At 38.3% G+C, this 20293-nt stretch overlaps 1 protein-coding gene across 1 annotated transcript in view; it reads left to right on the top strand.

Moving 5' to 3' along the window:
• DDX10 (DEAD-box helicase 10) overlaps positions 1-20293 on the top strand; it is a 207599-nt gene that overhangs the window by 38995 nt on the left and 148311 nt on the right. Inside the window, exons 12-13 of the mRNA XM_016203581.2 lie at positions 2265-2353; positions 5210-5690. Coding sequence (XP_016059067.2) covers positions 2265-2353; positions 5210-5690 — 570 coding nt within the window. The remainder of the gene's footprint in view (positions 1-2264; positions 2354-5209; positions 5691-20293) is intronic.

The raw sequence follows: 20293 nt of genomic DNA, 5'->3' as shown, positions 1-20293 counted from the left end.
GTACAGCTACCCAGTCTTTGAATTATCATATATTTGAGTCCCTGTTATAAAGCTTTTCATTTTCACCACTCTTTTACTTATATCATAGTTATGAGATCTACATATGACATCTACATCTGCACTTACCATAACACATCGACAGTGAGTTAGAGAGTAGGGATTCAGAGGTTGGATTCTATTTCAGCAGATAAACGAAGTGGGAGGAAGAAAATAGAGGCGATATGGAAAGGGCTTCCTGATAGAGGGAGGAGCCCAAGCAGAAAAACAGTAGTCTGGCTTTTATGTTATAGTTTTGAAACTGAGTAATGTCAGCAAGGAAGTTTTATTTAAGGAGCAGGTCTTACATTTTAAAAAATTATATTTAATCAAATTATCATCTCTCTACTTCAGATAACATGATAAAAGCTAGAAGTTGAATGCTTACTATGTGCTAGGCACTTAGCCATGACATGACTTTATGTGGCAGTTGGTATATTGTTTTAATCTTTCCAACAACCTGTGAGGTAGGTGATACTGATTGGATTTTGTAGATAGTATATAGGACCTTGAGAAAATTAAAAATTGTCCAGGGCAACATGACTATTAAGTGGCAACCCTGAGATTTCAATTTAGGTCTGCCTTCAGAACTTCCATGATAACCTTGAGAAATTTAATTCCACAATATAAGAAAACCAAATAATGAACTATGCAAAGTTGGACTTCTATAAGTTCAACTTCACATTTTCTCTAACTTTACGCCAATCCTTTCTTCGAAGCATTTTCACCTGAAATGTAATGAAAAGGCCTTTGAACACTTTTTTTTCTTCTTAGGTTCTTTGTGCATTTATTTGGGAATGTACATGTTTTGTCTAGCATACATACTTTAAGCTAGGAGTGCAATCTTTCCTTTAAAAGCTTTGGAAATAGTATATACATTTCAAAATAATATACATAAATTCTGATATGTTGTGACTTATCACATACCCAAGAAGTTATTCGGTTATGAATCAGAAAATAAGAAACACTGGAGGAATGGTGTTTCATTGGTTTGTGCATACCACAAAATGAGCCTTCCAGAACAAAGATTGTAGAAAAAGCACATTGAAATAAATGATGTGATTTATTGGGTTTCACGCATGGCTTAGCAGCATGGCTAACTGTATTGCCAGCATCAGCAAGCTCTCTAGTTTCATAAAATTGATTTTCTAGCTTTTGATTTTCATCTGGATAGAACAAAAATGATAAGCAACTGGGGTGATTTCTTGTGGATGATTGTAGGGGAAAAAAATTATCCTTGAACTGGAGCCATTCATTGTTCCTGCCTATGTAGACAGGGAAAGTGGGAAAATGGTTTGAAGATTCATGTAAGTGCTTTGAAGAAAGGATTGGTGTAAAGTTAGAGAAAATGTGAAGTTGAGAAATATACAAATGGGAATTAAATATAGTTTACAAATGTTAATTTTAAAATCTAAAAATAAAAATGCTTGCTTAGATGTGTTTCATAATCTTTGTTGCCTGCTTATTTTACAAACTGACAGAGGATCAGGACCATGTTTAATTTTGGTCTGTATAGCTCTTGGCATAAAGGTAGTTCTTTAAAAAAAACAAAACAGAAGAAAGTATTGCATGATGACAAATTACTTGAGATTGTAATGATGATAAATTATTTGAAATTATAATAGAAAAGGAATAAACTTTAGAAATAAACTTGTTCCTGTCATGATTTTATAAGCTTAATTTAATTAGAAATGGTAAAATCATGTTTTACTGGAAAACAACCTTTGACTACTACAATAATAGTTATTACTAATAACAAGCATTTATTGATACTTACTGCATTCCAGAAAATAAACCTAGGTGTTCTACATGCATTTTCTCATTTAATCCTCACAGTAGAAGGTGCTGTTATCTCTGATAGGTGAGGCAACTGACAGAAATAAGAAACTTGCTCACTGAGTAAAATTTGGAGCGCAGGTTATCATCTGTATTATTCTAAAGCCTACGTTTTCCCCCATCACACCATTTTGTAACTGAGCAATAATAACTTCTAGAGTAGCTTCTTGAGAAGGTGATATTCTATGTTGAGTTGTCTTGATGAAACCAAGCCTAAAGTCTTTTTTTACTATTACTGTTTTGTTTTTGTGGAATGGGGATATACTGAACTGTCTCTGAGGTTTTTCACTACTGTTGAATTTATTCCTCTGGTCAATTTTCTTTATCTTTCTTTAATTCATTTTCCACTCCGACTGTTGTATGCCATGTACTTAAACCTCTTGCTTTTACAGTGTTTTGTCTCCTATGTGCGTTCGGTGTACCTGATGAAGGATAAGGAAGTATTTGATGTGAGCCGGTTGCCTATACCTGAATATGCCCTGTAAGTATTCCTGTCACAGTTCTAGTTTCGGGTCCCCAAAGTTAGAGGGGATTTCTTTGAAACCTGGTTCTTTGAGAGTCCTAGTTTAAACCACTCTGCCTTACATTAAGAGAATCTGTTAAAGATCTGCAGAGGAAAAGGTTCTATAAAATGGAAAACTAGCTGAGCGTTCAATCCTTGTTACCAGAAAGAAGTTTCTTACTTGTAAGGATAATTCCCCTAAAGTTACACTGGCAGCTTCCTATAGTACGGTCTTAAAAGAGATGGGTAGCAATTGATAAGCATTCTTAGAAATCTTTAAACGTCTGTAGTCATCTTACTGTTTGAAATGCTGACCTGTATTATTACAGCAGATAGTTCTTTTTATGCTTTGGATACCAATCTCTTTGTCAGTTCTTCCCTTATTTTAGATTGATTTTCTGTACTGCATATCGCCTAAATATTCTTTGTGTGTTGGTGTTTCTTATAGGTACTCACTGTTACCATGGCAAAATGTCCCTGTTTAGTAACTGAGGTTACTATTATATGAAAATGGAACTCTTGGTCTTGTTTTGGCTTAGTATTTGCAGAATTTTTTTCTAACATTTTTGGCTATAAAGGAGCAGTGTCCATTTTGCAATGGGGTTCTACCTGTTGGAAAAACATTGATAATATCCTATAGAAACACCCTTGAGGTTAATCATAATTTGAATTTCAGCATGAAATTTATGAAATATGTACTTTCAAGGCAAGGTCTGCATATTTGGCCTGTTCTCCAGGAATTTGAGTGTCTTTACCTTTAAAATGAGTCTAATAACTTGTATCTGGGTGAGCTGCTGCTTTCTATTCTTCATGTTAGATTGCAGGTATAGTAGAATTGGTAATTTGTCAGTTGTAACATTTTAGAACCATTTAAATTGCTAGATAACAGAAGTAAGGGCAGTGATTTAGAATCTTTTTCGTCTCAAGGCACACATAAACTAATTACTAAAATTCTGCGGCACACCAAAAAATATATTTTTTGTGGATCTGACCAAAAAAAGGAATACTTTTGATTTATTCACACCGGACGGCTACTATTGTGCTGGCTGTTGCCATTTTTTTATTCGATAGTCTAAGGGAAAAGAGGTCAGTGCTCTGACTAAATGGTCAGGTACTGCATGTTTTAAAAATTCTTATGGCACACCGGTTGAAAATCACTGGTGTAGGTTATGGATGAAAAACCACATGCCATAGATAGCACATTTTTGTGTGTTTATTTATGCACCAGTTCCTAATTTACCATTTGTGAATACAAATCATGGTTTAGGTTATTAGCTGATTTTTGCGTTTTGTGAAGTTCTGTCCTGGTTTTCTGAGTGATGACTTAGTTGAGATATTAAACAGGAGAAGCACAGCTCTTGAACACTGTGCGACCATATTTAGGGTACATTTTATTGCTATAGATGCCAGTAAATCTCATCTGTTTATAGTTGAAGACCTTTGCTTTTTATTGGTGATGCTTAGGGAAGGCAGAAAGGTAACTTCGGTATCTAAATTATTGGAACAGTTTAATATGGTGTTTTTAGTTAATTTTTGTGCATGTCTAGATCTATAATTTTCTTGATCTATAATTTCCTTTAGAAGCCTTTGATACCTAAAACAGTGCTATGTATGCAGGATATAATAAAGGTTTAAAAATTATTTTACTAAAGAAATGTGTTTGAATACCTTATGTGTACAGCTTATTGTGCTAGCTGTGAAAATTACAGATGTATAGTATGTACTCTGCCTTAAAGGAGCTGCAAGTTTTAGGAGCTTAGAGGGACATATAAATGTAACTGTAATACACTGAGAGAAATGATTTGATATGAGCTTGTGATCCTAATCCATAGCCCCTATAGTAGCAATAATGACAAGTCTCAGTAGTGGCTGCCTGTGTGCCAGGGACTATTTTAAGTGCATTGCATCTATGAACATTTTATTTTTACAACAACCCTATGACGTAGGTACTCTTACCACGCTATTTTGCAAATGAAGGAACTGAGGTATAGAGAGATTCGATAATGTCCTTTGATCATACTAGTAAGTGACAGAGCCAGGATTTCAACCCTAACAGTCCTATTTCTGAAATTACATGTTACCATTATACCTCTCATTTTCTATGAGTCACGTCTTATAGGTAAAAAGACAATGGAAACATGTTGTAATATTAGCTGTTTATTATAGAAGGCCTTGCTTTTAAGAGTTTATTTTCGGTCTATCAGTGGGAATTTAGAAGCTGGGAAAGACCTGATCATAAAGTGAGTCTTGACATTAGAAGAGAAAATAATTTTTTATTTTTGGTCTCTGGTTTAAAACTCTTTTTTATAGAAGTGATAGTCATTATGTCTCTCAGAAGGGAGGACGATGATACTGGAGATTATCCTTTGCCTATGTTTTGTCCTTTCATGGCCATGTCTTTTCCAGCTTTAGTAGCATCGTTTTACAGTGTTTTCATAGAGTTAGTTTATCAGATCTCCACAACAATTGTGAGATGGGTCTGGTAGGTGCTGTTTTCCCATGTTTCAGGAAGCTGAGGCTGAAAGAGTTAAACTGGAAGCAGGCAGATCTAGTACTGCATCATTTCTTTGTTTCTGGTCTCATGCTCTCTATTTTGTAACGTGTTAACCTCTTAATGAAAAATGGGGTATCTTCAATGTTTTCTGACAGGTATTCAGTATTTTCTGGCTTGCCTTTTGGATCATCTAACCTGTCACGATTTTGTATCTCAGAGGAACATTTTCTTTGGAAAAAAGCTCTAAAAATAGATCCCAACTCTTGAGAAACTGTTTGATAATAACCATAAATATACCATCAGTGTATCGAGATAACTGTTTTTATTTGCCCATATTTAAGGTCTCTTGGTCTTGCTGTGGCACCACGGGTAAGATTTCTTCAGAAAATGCAGAAACAGGCCACCAAAGAATTGATAGTGAGCCAAGATGAAAAAGTGAGTGAGCCAAGGGCTCCCTCCCTCACCAATGATGAAGTGGAAGAATTTAGAGCCTACTTCAATGAGAAAATGTCCATCCTTCAGAAAGGTGGGAAAAGACCGGAAGCGACAGAGGGTGGCCTTGCTAATGGCATTAGCGATGAAGAGGAAGGAGAGACGGAAGATGAGGAAGAACTGGAAGAAAAACTGGGAAAAGCAAAAGGGTATCGGCCTCATTCTGTCCCTGGCGCTGAGGAGTCACAGGAGACCAGGGAGTCTCCCGTGCAGTTCTTGGACAGAGAGGAGGAGGAGGAGGAGGAGGAAGGCGGACTCGGTGCTGATTTCTTTAAGGTGAAGAGGCACAACGTGTTTGGGTTGGACCTTAAAGAGAATAAAGCACTACAGGTAAGTGTGCTCCCATAGAGGGTCTTATATCATTTCCCACCACCACTTATTGTGTGTTGCTTTGTTGCCTTTGGGCAACTATGGGAAAGCAAGAGCTAGAAGGAATTTGTAGAATGACTTGCTGCAGTGAACTCTCCCTCTTTTTCCCCATATTTAGAGATAGGTGCCAAAGAATTACCATTTTTTATAACTTTGGGAACTCTTAATCTTCTCATTTACTGGTATTCTGATGCATGTTTTTAAAGGAGCCAGAGTCATGATTATAACATTAAGGAAGGTGATGGGGTTTCATGATTTATGGTGTGAGGATACTTCATTGTGATTCTTAATATACTACTTCTGATTTTTTTTTTTTTAAAGTGCTTTAAAATATGTTTTTGTTGATTTCAGAGAGAGGGAGAGAAACATCTATGAGAGTGAAACATTGATCAGCTAAAGCATTTGTTTTTGAGTGTGATTTTGCATCCACTATCTCAATAAGCTTTCTATTTTAGCCTTTGTTTCTTGCATTTTATATTTTAGTATTGCACTGTATCATTCCCTGCAGGCTGCTTTTTTTCTTTATTACCTATTTGTAAAGATAGGCCTTATAAAGTAATGAGAGCCAGATAAACCATACACAAAAGGGGAAATAATACTATCACTTACACATGTAAATGAGTGTATTCCTCTTGGGAGACTAAGTACTTTTTCAGACATTGCTGGTTTTGTTCCATTGCTGGTTTGGAAAACATACCAGCCAGCCATACAAACTGGTTTCATTAGTGTACCACAAGCTAGTCTGTCTGTCATGATTACCTTTTTCTTTTGCCCTCTTTGAAGAGGGAGATTTGTCAAACTCTTTTGAGGCTTGGAGCCAGTGAGAACACATTGGGTTGCAGATTATACAGAATTTATTTAATAATAATATCCTTGTCATTGATAAAAATGTTTATTTCATGGTTTATCATATACCAGATACTTATAAGTTCTCATTTTTTCCTCATGACAGGAAAGGCAGGTGTATTTAAATGTTTTCAAAGCCATAGTGGTAGAATTAGTGCTTAAACCCATCTCTGATGCCAAATCACATTCTCTTTCTACTCTATCCTTTTGCCTACCATGATTTGTGTGTAATTTGCTTTCTCTAAATGGGCAATGTCAGTGTAATTGACAACACTGTAAATAATTTTGGTTTACCTATTGTGTGCAGACACTTGGAGTACAGAATTGATGTTTACTTCTTTAGACTTGGGCATGAATGGAGAAAAGAGGTACTGAGTGCCAGGTGCAGGTAATGTCTTCTGTCAGTCTTTTAATGTTTGACACAGTCAAGGAATGGACAGAGAAACAGATTGCCTTAGGAATGGAAAGGGAATCCTGAGTCATGGAGCCATGAGAGAGGGATCAGGCACTAAGGCAGTAAGAGAAGCTTGGTTGGTTTCCCACCATAGGGGAAGATACTTACGTTCTGACTAATTTTATTGGCTGTTGAATGTCAAGAAAGTTGACCTGCAGAGCAAGTATTATGGAAGAGCATGGATATGTAATTAAAAATGATTAAACTGAAAATGATTTTAGTACATTTTCTTAAATATGAGAATGAAATCTCTAAGCATATACTTTTGTCTTTCACATTTTATAATTTTTTGAAGTGAGACTGATAGGTAGATTCATTTTAGCTCAGTAGGTGTTCTTCTTTTTAAAATATGTTTTTATTGATTTTAGAGAGAGAGGGAGGGAGAGGGACAGAGAGAGAAACATCGGAGTGAGAGAAACATAGATCGGCTGCCGGCCTCCTACACACTCCCCACTGATGATTGAGCCCACAGCCCTGGCATGTGCCCTGACCGGGAATCAAACTGGTGACCTTCTGGTTCATAGGTCGTTGCTCAACCTCTGAGCAACACCAGCCAGGCTAAAGATTTCTTAACAGTAAACGTAGGTCAGTTTTGTTTTTTTAAAAATTTTTTTGTTTTTGTTGAAAATATTAGAGCTGTCCCCTTTTTCCCCCATTGAGCCCTTCCACCCTGCACCTACTCCCCACCCTAGGCCTTCACCACACTGTTGTCTGTGTCCATGGGTTATGCATATAAGCATATAAATTCTTCAGTTAATCTCTCCCCAACCACCCTTCCACCCCCACCTTTCCTCTGAGATTCATCAGTCTGTTCCATGCTTCTATGTCACTGGATCTGTTCTGTTCATCAGTTTATTATGTTCTTTAGATTCCACATATAAGTGAGATCATGTGATGTTTGTCCTTCTCTGCGTGGCTTATTTCACGTAGCATAATATTCTCCAGGTCCCTCCATACTGTCCCAAAGGGTACAAGATTCTTCTTTACAGTTGCGTAGAATTCCATGGTGTAAATGTCCCACAGCTTTTTTATCCACTCATCTACTGATGGGCACTTGGGCTGTTTCCAGGTCTTAACTATTGTGAATTGCACTGCTATGAACATAGGGGTGCATATGTTCTTTCTGATTAGTGTTTCAGGATTCTTAGGATATATTCCTAGAAGTGGGATCACTGAGTCAAATGGCGGTTCCATTTTTAATTTTTTGAGGAACCTCCATTCTGTTTTCCATAGTGGCTGCACCAGTCTGCATTCCCACCAGCAGTATACATAGGTCAGTTTTAGTTAAGATTTGAATGATACTTGTAGATTATTCTGTGTAACAGAGTTGATTCTATATTCTGTTTACATTGAGTCTTACATTTTTGCACAGAAATTCTTAGTATTGTAAGAACTCACTGTTGTTGGTAAAGCATAGATTAGCTAACATTATTATTAAATTATTATTTGTAAGTATTCTCTTGTAAAAATATTCTGAGTTCCAAATCAAAATTTGGATATATTCAGGCTGGGATTTTTCTGCCTCTTGTTTTTTTGTCTTTTTTGTCTTTTTCCCTTTCTCCTCCTGCTTTTCTTCTCTTTCTAGCAGCAATTACTATTGCTTACTAGGTGCCAAGGACTGTGCTAGGTACTTAGTGAGTTTTTGAGGCTTACACTTTAGTTAATGTAGCAGATTATTAAAGCAGAATTTCAGCATGGAATCCTGGCTTTCTTCTCATTTATTCATTCATGCAACCAAATGCTTTAAAGCTCTAATATTGGCACTGTACTAGAGAAGATGTCTTGGAGGAACTTGTACCTTAAAGAATGGATAGGAGTTAATAGGAAGGGGGAGAAGCATTCTAACTAGCAAAGAGAACAGAATGAGCAAAACAAAGAATGTGTTTAGTGTGGGGAGCTATTTCAGTAGTTAGCCTTTCTGAGCCTTATTATCTGTCTCTGTAAAATGAGGCCAATAACAATGTCTATAGTTGGAAGCATTATGATGATCAGAAATAGAAAGGCAGTTTGTATACATAGAAGGAGTGTAGTTAACGTTAGCTATTATTTCCACGTGATAAAGTATAGTAGGAACGTATCAGGCAGGGGGTTATAGAGCTTTGCCAGTGCCATAGCCATGCAGTGTCTGATGTAGTTTTTGGAAAATAAGGTCTTTTTCTGAATCATGACTTATTGTAGAAAGAAAAAGTGATGCATTTCATTTACTTCAGGTGTAGTATCAGGAAACAAATTTGCTTTTATGATTGTAGCATAGTTGATAGAGCATGTCCCAGATTCTCAGTGTCCTGCATTGCTCTGAAGAGTTGAAGAGTGTCAAACCGTACACTGATATCAGAGGTCTAGTTGACATCATAGCTAATTATTTATGGAGAGTTTATAATTGGATATAATCAGAACCATGTCAGTCAAGCACAGTGCCCTGTAGAAATGAGTTGGTTACTTATAAATAGAACTAAAAATGGGATTAACAGTAGACATTTTTTTTTATGTGGAATCATTAAATTCATTATTATAGGAATATTTTTCTCTGTGTGCAGTTCTCTGTCTAGTTAACTGGCAGAGTCTTTGTGGATATTAATACTGTTCAGTATATTTCTAGAAGATACTATGTAGAAGTTATTAGGTAATGGATATTGTTTATATTTTTAATATTGATTTAAAAATGGATATTAGAGCCCAGCTGGGTGTTGCTCAGCAGTTGAGCGTTGACCTAGGATCCAGAAGATCAGGGTTTGATTCCCAGTCAGGGCACATGCCCAGGTTGCCGGCTGCAGCTGATCAGTGATACTCTCATCATTGATGTTTCTATCTCTCTCTCTTCCTCTCTCTGAAATCAATAAAGATATATTTAAAAATAAATAAATAATAATGGTTATTAGAGAATGTAATTCCTTTGTTTGGGGACTGATTGGGCATTCTGATGAAATATTTTAGGAGAGTGCTGGTTTAGCTGTCTTTTATCCCCATATTATTCTATTTAAAATGGGAATAAACCATGGTAGCTTATTTCCAGAAACTTCTTGTAGACAATTATGTCTTGTAAAAGAAGTATCAGGAAGTGATGAACATCTTTCGGTTTTCTGTAATCTGCCATGCACTTTGAACATTGTATCTCTTTTACTTAATCTCTTACTGCAATCATGTGCAGTTACCCTCCATTTTTCAGGTTAAGAACCAGGCTCTGAAAGGTTTGGTTGCTTGCCTAATGTTCCACAGTTAGTGAAGTGGCAGAACTGGAATTTCTACCTAGGCCCACCTGACTTGAGCCTCAATATATGATTGGTGCTTTTTGTGATTACTGTCATTTCTACATTTAGTATTGTCTTTGGTGGTCTTTTTTACTTCCCAGCAGCGCTGCCACTATTCTGCCCCAGGTCCTTAAATTTTTATCTTTTAAAAAAAATAAATAAATTATTGATTTCAGAGAGAGAAAAAGGGAGAGAGAGGGATAGAAACATCAGTGATGAGAGAGTCACTGATTGGCTGCCTCCTTCACGCCCCCGACTGGGGATCAAGCCCGCAACCTGGCCATGTGCCGTGACTGGGAATCGAACCCTGATCGCCTGAATCCTAGGTCGACAGCGGTTGAGCCTGGCTGGGCTAGTTTTTATCTTTTTTGAAAAAATTATTTTATTATTGAGAGTATTACAGATGTTCCCCATTTTACTCCCATTGCTTCCCTCCACCTCACTCCCACCCCCTTCCCAGGCCTTTCTCACCTACAACCCCTCTACCATCTGGCAACCAACAAAAAGTTCTCTGTATTTGTGAGTCTGTTTCTGTTCTGCTTATTCATTTTGTTTGTAGATTCAATTGTTAAGAGATATGTATTTATTGCCATTTTATTGTTCTTATTTTTTATCTTTTCTTCTTCTTAATAAGACCTTTTAACATTTCATATAATACTGGTTTGGTGGTGATGAACTCCTTTAGTTTTTTCATGTTTAGGAAGGGTCTATCTGTCCTTCGATTCTAAATGATAGTTTTGCAGGTAGAGTAATTTTGGCTGTAGGTTCTTGCTTTTCATGGCTTTGAATATTTCGTGCCACTCCCTTCTGGCCTGCAAAGTTTCTGTTGAGAAATCAGCTGACAGATTTATGGGAGCTCCCTTGTAGGTAACTAACTGCTTTTCTCTTGCTGCTTTTAAGATTCTCCCTCTTTAACCTTTTACATTTTAATTGTAATGCGTCTTGATGTGGGCCTCTTTGAGTTCATCTTGTTTGGGACTCTCTGTGCTTCCTGGACTTGTATATCTGTTTCCTTCATCAAATTAGGGAAGTTTCCTGTCATAATTTTTTTCACATTGTTGCTCTGAACACTTTGTTGCTCTCTCTCTTCTCCTTCTGGTATCCCCATGATGACAATGTTGGCATGCTTGAAGTTGTCCAGAGGCTCCCTACTTTATACTCATTGTTTTGGAGTTTTTCTTTTTGCTGTTCTGATTGGGCGTTTTTTGCTTCCTTATATTCCAAATTGCTTATTTGATTCTCAGCTTCATCTACTCTCTGTTGATTCCATGTAAATTACTCTTCATTTCAGTTAGTGTAGCCTTCATATGTAACTGGTTCTTTTTTATGCTGTTGAGGTCCTCACTAAGTTCCTCAAGCATCCTTATAACCAGTGTTTTGAACTCTGCATCTAGTAGATTGTTTCTCTCCATTTTGTTTAGTTCTTTTTCTGGAGTTTTGTTCTGTTCTTTCATTTCGGCCATGTTTCTTTGTCTCCTCATTTTGGCCACCTTCCTGTGTTTGTTTCTACATATTAGGTAGAGCTGGCATATCTTCCAGGCTTGGTAGAGTGGCCTAATGTAGTAGGTGTCCTGTAGAGTCCAGTGGCACAACCTCCCTGATCACCCCAGCTGAGCACTGGAATTGTACCTCCTGTGTGGACTGTATACCCTCCTGTTGTAGTTGAGTCTTGATTGCTGTTGGCACATCAGTGGGAGGGATTTATCCAGGTCGATCAACTGCAAAGACTGACTGTGACCACTGACCACCACCCTCTAATCACCTTGGAGGATCAACTGTGGAGGAACTCACAGCACAGAGCAGAACTTACTTTAGCAGGGCTTTGGTACCCGCAGAATATGCCCTTGAGTGTGTTGCTTATGGAAGTGGTTGGGTGTTGGTGCTTCCACATGGTCTGAATCTGTCAACCTGGTACGCTGGCTCTGGGGCCTCCTAGGAGGTGCAGGCCAAGGTTAGCCACCACCTGTGTTCTTCCCAGGGCCACCAGGCATAAGCTACAAAGAGATCTGCAGATGGCTGCTGCTTGTGCTGGGCTTGGAGGTGCCCAAGCAAGGCCAAGCTGTGAACCAAGGCTGGATGCTGCTAGTGCTGGGCCTGAGGCCACTTAGCAAGAGGTACAGGGCTCTCTGAGGCCAGATGCTGCTTGTTTTGAGAGATTTTAGGAAAATCTGAAGCATGAGCCAAGAGAGGCCATTTGTATGGAAAAGCCACTGGAAACAGCTTGGGTGGGACCGAAAGTTGGTTGGGGTGGGGTCTCATGGAATCACCAGGGTGGGGCAAACAGTGTAAGCTAATTTGATGGAGTCTCAGATATGGCACACGTCTGCTGGCTCTGTCTGGGAAGGGTTCATCAAAGGAACAATGGCATCTGCCAGCACCTCTGGGAGAAAGCTGCCTCTCCAGCCCTTGCCCTGGATGCCAGACAATTCAGTTCCTCCCTGAATGTCCCTGGTTCCTTTCAAGCTGCTGTCCCAGGGCTGGAGCTCAGAGGGAGTAAGTCTGAGTAAGTCGGTGTGCAGGCCCTTTAAGAGGAACTGCGTGGGATTCCAGCAGCCTCAGCCTCAGTTAGCCTCAATTCCCGCTGTTTTTTACAGCCAGAAGTTAAGGGGATTTCTCTTCCTGGTTCTGGACCCCTGGGCTGGGGGCCCTGGTGTGGAACTGGGACCCTTCCCTTCTCAGGGAAGATCTCTGCAGCTGAGATATCCTTGCTGATTTTTATCTGCCACACGTGGGTGTGGGACTAACCTGTTCCATCTGTTCCATGTTTCGGTCCCTCCTGCCAGTCTTGATGTGGCTGCTTCTTTAATTTCATACTTGGGGGGCCTCCATTCAGCTCGATTTCAGGCAGTTCTGAATGATGGTTGTTCTGTAGTTTAGTTGTGATTTTGATGCGGTTGTGGGAGGAGGCGAGCACCGTGTTCACCTACACGGCCACCTTGGCTGGAAGTTCTAAAAGTTTTTATCTTGATGTTTATTCTCTCATATGCTGGATCATGTTTGTATAAAAAAATACTTTGACTTTTTTTTTATTTTCTACTGTACTCAGTACTTGAAGCGTCTGCTGACTACTGAATTCTCTAATGACCTACTTTTGTAGCCTAAATTTCAGAAACTTCAGGGCATGTTTATCAGGGCATGTTTATCTTCATTTTAAGATAAAGTGGAGGTAATGAAAGAAATGTGAAACAGGGACAGGTTATTCTTGAGGGTCATATAAGTTGCTCTTGAACTCAACTGTTAGGGTAATCAGAAATAAGTAGCTTTTCAAAGTCATCAACAAGTAGTTGCTTATTTTTATAGCTCTAACAAATATAACTGTAGAGAATTTAGCTAGTATGGTAGGTCCTCTGCTTATGAATAGGTTAGTTTCCAAAATAATATTCCTAATACCCTTTATTCTTGAGTTTAAGCGGTTAGTATATGTATATTTATCCAAAGCTTTTTAATGGGAGGACTGTATTAGTGGGAACACTGGATTTAACTCTTCATGTGGTTTTTTCCCCAATTCTCTTAAATTTGTACCAATGTATTTCCATTTTCACCGTGTTCTTTTCAGTGTGTCTTTTTGAAACACAGCTTCTAAGATACATGCTGAATCTAAGTCCAGGGTAGCAGCTGAAGCTAGTGGTGACAGGCAGAGCTACATTACATTTGTTTATTACCATGAAAGTTTGCATTTTAGGTGAAATGGGGGCTTATTAAATGAAGGCTTCATGAGATTTTTAGAAAAATTTACTCATTTAGCAGATATTTACTGAATGCTTGTTAAGTGCCAGGCATTGAGAACATTGACAATAATTCCTGTCCTCATGGAGCTTAAATTCTAGTAGGGGGGTGATGGACAAAAGTTAGATACATGTGGTGTGGGGAAAATGAAGCAAACAAAATGAATACTAAATTTTAAAATAGTAAGAGTCCTCAAGTTATTTTTCCCCTCGATGGCTACCTTATTGCTTTTGCTGAAATGTATTATTTCAAGAACGTTTTTAAAAAAAGTACTCCAGCTTTGTTGGTGCCCTGAGCATGTGTGATTTGCCAGTTGGTTAATTGAGCATGAGAGTTAGGCCAGGTAGGGGCAATGTGAAGGGAATTCAGACCCTCCTGGGAGTTGGGGCTGCAGCGTTGTTTGGTACTTCAGTAAAAGTTCAGTGGGAATGGGGATCCCTGCATATTGAGAAAGGCCTATGTCTTTTTTTCAGTAAGAGTAAAGTCTAAGTATAAACTAATACTTAGGAGATACGATTAGCATACCAATTTCATGATGGTTTAAATTTAAGTCTTTAGAGCAATGATTCTAAGCTGTGCTTGCTGAAGAGCTAGTGTTCTAATTTTCAACCCATTGCAGGCCAGTAATGTTGTAAAACATATTAAAGAACAATTACAAAGTGAAATGAACCCCTTTGTTTTTTTGGGCTATTTTCTCTCTGTAGGTTGGATTGTTTTCCTCTTTTTACCTTTTAATCCTAAAGCCTTCTTCTGTATGTATTTTTCCTTTTTATGTAGCTATAAAAATACAATGTTTGGGGTGTTTGAATGTGTATATGTTTGTTATGAATGATGTGTAATGAATGGAACATTACTGTTTGTCATTTACAAAACTGTGCAGTTTCTCTTTAACCCTTCTATATCTTTTGGATTATTTTTGATGGTTGGGTCACAGCTGGTACATGAGGATTCCTTGACCCCTTTTGGTATTGGGTAACATGATTAAGTTGTGCACTTACTCCTCAAAAAAGGAAGGAGGAAGATTAAGGGAAAGAATTGGTAGTAGGCCTTTGGTAGGCACATTGACTATACGAAGAAATATGTAGTAAGAAGAATCTCTTTGAGAGCAGGTAACATAATGTAGCTCTTCCTAAAATAAAAATCATGATTATAAACATCTATAATAAAGTTGTAATAAATGGAATTTTAAATTTTTTATTTATTTTCCAAGCCAGGAATGTTTTCCCACAGGACAAAAAGTTTATCTCTATTAAGCAGTTACCAGACCATCAATCTCTGGACATTCCCCCCCAGCCCCCCCCCCCCCCCGCAGTGGGCTGTTGTTGCTTTTGGTTTGTCTGCCCCCCCCCCCCCCCGCACCTTTCTTTAAGCTTACCTCCTGGCTGTTAGAATAAAGGTGACAGATGGTCCTGATATACTGTTGGGCAGAGAATCTGCTAGTTTTTACTTGGCATAATAAATGGTTGAAAACAGTGATGTTTTGTTACAGTTCAAATAAAGCCAACACGGTGGTGATTCTTACAGTGCATTTCTTTCAAGCTCTAGAAACAAGTATCTTAGTATACTGGGCACTATAAATGTCCCAGGAATAGATGAAGAAAATCTCAACCATTAGGCATGCAGTGTAACTTTTCTGAGAGCACATAGAGGATGCGCTCACATTTTCAGGAACAATCTGTCTTATGTATCTGTTGGTTTTTGTCAAAGGAAACAAGAGCAGAGGAATTCTTTCTTCCTTGCTGTGATACATAATTTTGGAAGGTACGCTAATTTCAGAACGTAAGAACCTGCTAAATATTCTCTCCTGTGGTTTGGTTCAGCATTGTTTTGTTTTTCTCGCATCTTTTGATCTATCTGGACTGTTTTTCCTAACTGCTGACATTTCCATGAAGTAGAACTTTACAAATCAAAGAGTAGATACAATTCTGTTATGTGCTCAATCTCTACTCTTTACCCAGATCTTCTGAGACTGAACTTTTTTTTAAGAGGAAGCTGAAAAACTGGCTTTTAATGAATCTTATTTTTTTCTTACTATATTCTATTAAGGGTTTTTAGGTTGAATCAGTTTCAGACACACTTAGTAATATGTGTTTTAATAGCTATTGAGCCATTTTATTTAATAACTTGAACAAATTACTGGTTTTTAATGGGTGTTTTTAGAGGTAATACTCTGTTTCTAACTCTCTCCCTTCCACAGAAAGGAGGAAGGAGGCGTTTTATGGTCCAGCAATATGCTCTCAAAGTCCTAGAGCCTACCTGTCCAGTTTCCAGCCTGTCTACTAACACCAGCTTAGCCAACCAGACTTATGGTCACAGGATTAGATATGGTGTACAGGATTACTGCTCTTCCTTTCCCCACTTCCCATTAACTAGCCCTGTTCTGTGGTGGAAATTGCAGATTCATTTGGCTTTTCTTTGTCATTCACTGAAGAGAGAAAAAATTATTTTTAGGCTTCAAGAACTATGAAGAACCTGAGCTTCTACCCTACTTGCAGATGAACACGTTAGCCTGCCACGGTTTCACACACGTTGCTAGGCAACTCGTGGCGCAGCAGGCTGCATGAGCTTCATGTTTGCACTGGTTCCCCTGCCTCTCAGATTCCACAGGGGCCATGTGAAGGTGTGCCCAGGTTGGTGCCATTCGGAGTAGGTTTGTGTCAGAGCTAAGAAACTCCCAGTTTTACAAAAGGTCTGCTAGCAAACCTGTCTAACCTTCACCCAGATGGAGACATTATCTTCATTAACCTGGTCAGGAACACATCTGTTATCTGCCCCCAAGGAAGATACTGTCTCTATCATCTAAGGCTGTGTGCTATATTGACATTCTTGAAAAGGTAATCAGAAAGAGTAATTGATAGAAGGTGTGTGGAAACAGGAGACCCATGGATGATTGTCTCCCATGCTCTGTAGCAGCAACAAACTTTCCACCTGTCTTTCTGCTTTGGTCTCCTCCCAGGTTGGAATATAGAAAAACTACTTCAGCTTAAATGCCAGCATGAGTTCCAGAGACACACAGGGTTCTCCATGTGAAAACCGTTACTTTTGTTTGATAAGGCCCTAAACTAGCGGGTAGTTACGTTTGCTGGGGAAGGTAGGCTTCAGGTGCTCCAGAGTGGGCTTCCTGAGCAGCCTGTGCTTAACCGCTGTCATGACATTGAGCACACCGCACTGTCATAGCTGTTTTATGGAGGTAGGGAATGTGTATTACTCATTTTGTGTCTCTGTATCTGTCAGAGTTGCCTGTTCTCATCTCAGTAGCTGTTTGTTGAATGAGATGAGTGAATGAATATATAAATGAGTAGAACCTCTTTAATTCAAATCTGTTGATCTTTTTATTTGTTTATTTAGATTCCTTACTCCAATTTGAGACTTAGCCTTTTGATAGAAAAATGTACCTAGAACCTAGGGGTCAGATATTTGTTGACTGAATGGGTTAATCTTAGATAGGACTCTTGTATTGGATTTGAAAAGCTGGGTTAGATGCGGAGTAAATATCTTGTGTGAAATTGTTGCTAAGCCTGAATTACTCCACCCACTCATCATTCTTTTCTCTTCATATTGATTGCTTTGATCTCTAGGGGCCTATTTTCTTGGCGTGGTTCTCTGTGTTCTCTAGAAAAATAAAAGTTTAAGTGAAATTTTGACTACCCACCTTCTTCTAAAGTTGGTTGAGAAATTTTTAGAAAAATTAACTTTATTTTATAGTGAGTTCACTGGTAGAGATCAATTTGATCCTGGATCTCATCAGTGGTTTATGTCTAAACGTGCATAGTCTGAGTTGAGTTATGACAAAGGGTATCTATATAAATCACCGTTACCACAAGGCTTTGCAGAACTCTTGCCTACAGCCGTGCGCTTCAGCTGAGGCAGAGGCACGTGGAAACAGGCTCCCCATTTCTCAGTGCCAGCAGGAGTGTTCCTCCCCATGTGCAGTGGCTCTTGAGTCTGTTGTCCTCAAGTTTAAGAAGCCTGGAGAAGCGATTGAAAAACTACTATGTAGTACTTGTTATGCCGTCTCTTTGGAGACATTTGTGTAAGCATGATAGTCAAACTTATCTAATTACTTTAACCAGAAATGAAAAAACTATTTTGGCAGGTCTATGTGTTCACATTTGTGTTGGGTTTATTTGTTTTTGCCAAAATATGTTTAGTAGTATAAAGGAGAAAAGCGGTTCATAAGCTTTTTCAAATTCAAACCTAGAGCTCATTTGTATTTAATTTTGTTTTCCTTAATATCATTGATTTGAATGACTTTATGTAGTTTTCTAGGAATTCCTCAAATCAGAATTGAGGGAAAGTTGTTTCATCGCAGTTTGGGAGCATTTTTTCAGTAGCATCCGTGTGTTGAGTTGCACACATTGTGTGAAATGTGAAGCCTTAGCAGATGCCAAGAAATGAATGATTATTTAATGAGGCTATTTATGTCTCTGGTTTTCTTAGGTTGAAACATCCTGCTGGACTACTTAGAGCACCAGCTTCTTTCTTCTCTCATTCTTTTGAGATCTCTGTAAAAACACCCACATCAGCTTTAGGGACTAATTTGTTCCTATTTTCACTGAAATAATTTATAGTGCCAAGAGCTAAAAGTCATTGGGGAGAGAATAAAAATACTGAGCCTTTAGGTGAAATGGGTTAGCCTGAACATTTGGGATCATGTCAGTTGACCTTAAATATCCTCTGCCACATTTTCCCCCTGTAGTTAATCAAGTGTTGCTTTTTTTATACTTAATACAGGCATGTTACTGTACCAAATATGAAACAGTTTAGACTTGTTAGCCCACAGTAAAGTTACATAGTTGCAGAGACAGGATATTCATATGGAAACATTAAGTGAAATAACAACATAAGAAAGACAATGTACAATATTTATCTGTAGTAATAAAGTTTTTTGAATTTGTGCTAGAACTTTGGGCCAAAGGTCCTGGAGCTCTTTCCGGAGGAGGTGAGACTTGGTTAGTATTGAAGGTTGTGTTGGATTTTACAGGTGGAGAAAGAGGGAAAGGTTATGAACAAAGGTGGAGTCAGTAGTTTTGGTCAGTCAGTATTGGAACAGTATAAGAGCTCTGCAGAAAATGGTGATGAGTAATGAAGCAAGTAAAGGATAATTTCTATTTATATGTCTTTGTATTATCTAAGTTTACCACAGTGTCTATTCACTGCAGTTTAAATATAAATCTGATCATAGTATCAAGTAAAGGAAAGTTGATGCTGATCCATCTTAAAATATGACTTCCAAAAAATCCTCCCTTCTACAATTCTCTGAATAGTCTTAATTAATAAATACTACAATTAGCATTAGTAGTTGTGATACGTATCTGCAAGAATTATTATTCAGATATTGACCTCTTTAGGACCTTGGAGGCCTGATAAAGAGATACGGTGAAAATTAGTGCATCAATTTCTTTGTCAGTAGAAGACTTTCAGTGTGACTCCCTTCCCATACCCTTGTTTTTTTCCTTAAAAATAATTATTATTGATTTTTAGAAAGAGAGGAAGGGAGAGGGAGAGAGAGAAACATCGTTGTGACAATGAAACATTATTTGGCTGCCTCCTGCATGCCACCTACCTGGGATGGAGCCCACAACTTGGGCATGTGCCCTGACCAGGAATCAAATTGGCAACCTTTCAGTACACAGGACAACAGCCAGACAACTGAGCCCCACCAGTCAGGGTCCATCCCCTCTTTTTTGATAACAGCTTTATTGAGATATATTTCACATACCATACAACTTATCCATTTTATTTATTTATTTATTTATTTATTTATTTATTTATTTAATTTTTAAATATATCTTTATTGATTTCAGAGAGAGGAAGGGAGAGGGGGAGAGAGAGATAGAAACATCAATGATGAGAGAGTCATTGATTGGCTGCCTCCTGCACGCCCCCGACTGGGGATCGAGCCCACAACCCGGGCATGTGCCCTGACCGGGAATCGAGCCCCGATTGCCTGGATCCTAGGTTGATGCTCAACCGCTGAGCCACGCCCGGCTCATTATCCATTTTTAAAAAATTATTTTTATTTTTCAATTACAGTTGACATACAATATTATACTAATTTCAGGTGTACACCCCTGTGGCTAGACATTATATAACTTAGTAAGTGATCATCCCAATAAATTTTGTACCCATCTGACACCATACACAGTTATTAGAATATTATTGACTATATTCCCTATGCTGTACTTTACATCCCTGTGACTATTTCATAAATACCAATTTGTACTTCTTGGCCCTGACTGGGTAGCTCACTTGGTTAGAGCATTATCCTGATATGCGAAGGTTGTGGA

This window comes from Miniopterus natalensis, chromosome 11, assembly GCF_054644295.1.
Source record: "Miniopterus natalensis isolate mMinNat1 chromosome 11, mMinNat1.hap1, whole genome shotgun sequence".
In the NCBI taxonomy this organism is placed as follows: domain Eukaryota; kingdom Metazoa; phylum Chordata; class Mammalia; order Chiroptera; family Miniopteridae; genus Miniopterus; species Miniopterus natalensis.
The sequence above is the reverse complement of the archived record's forward strand: the minus strand, read 5'-3'. Positions and strand labels throughout refer to the sequence as shown.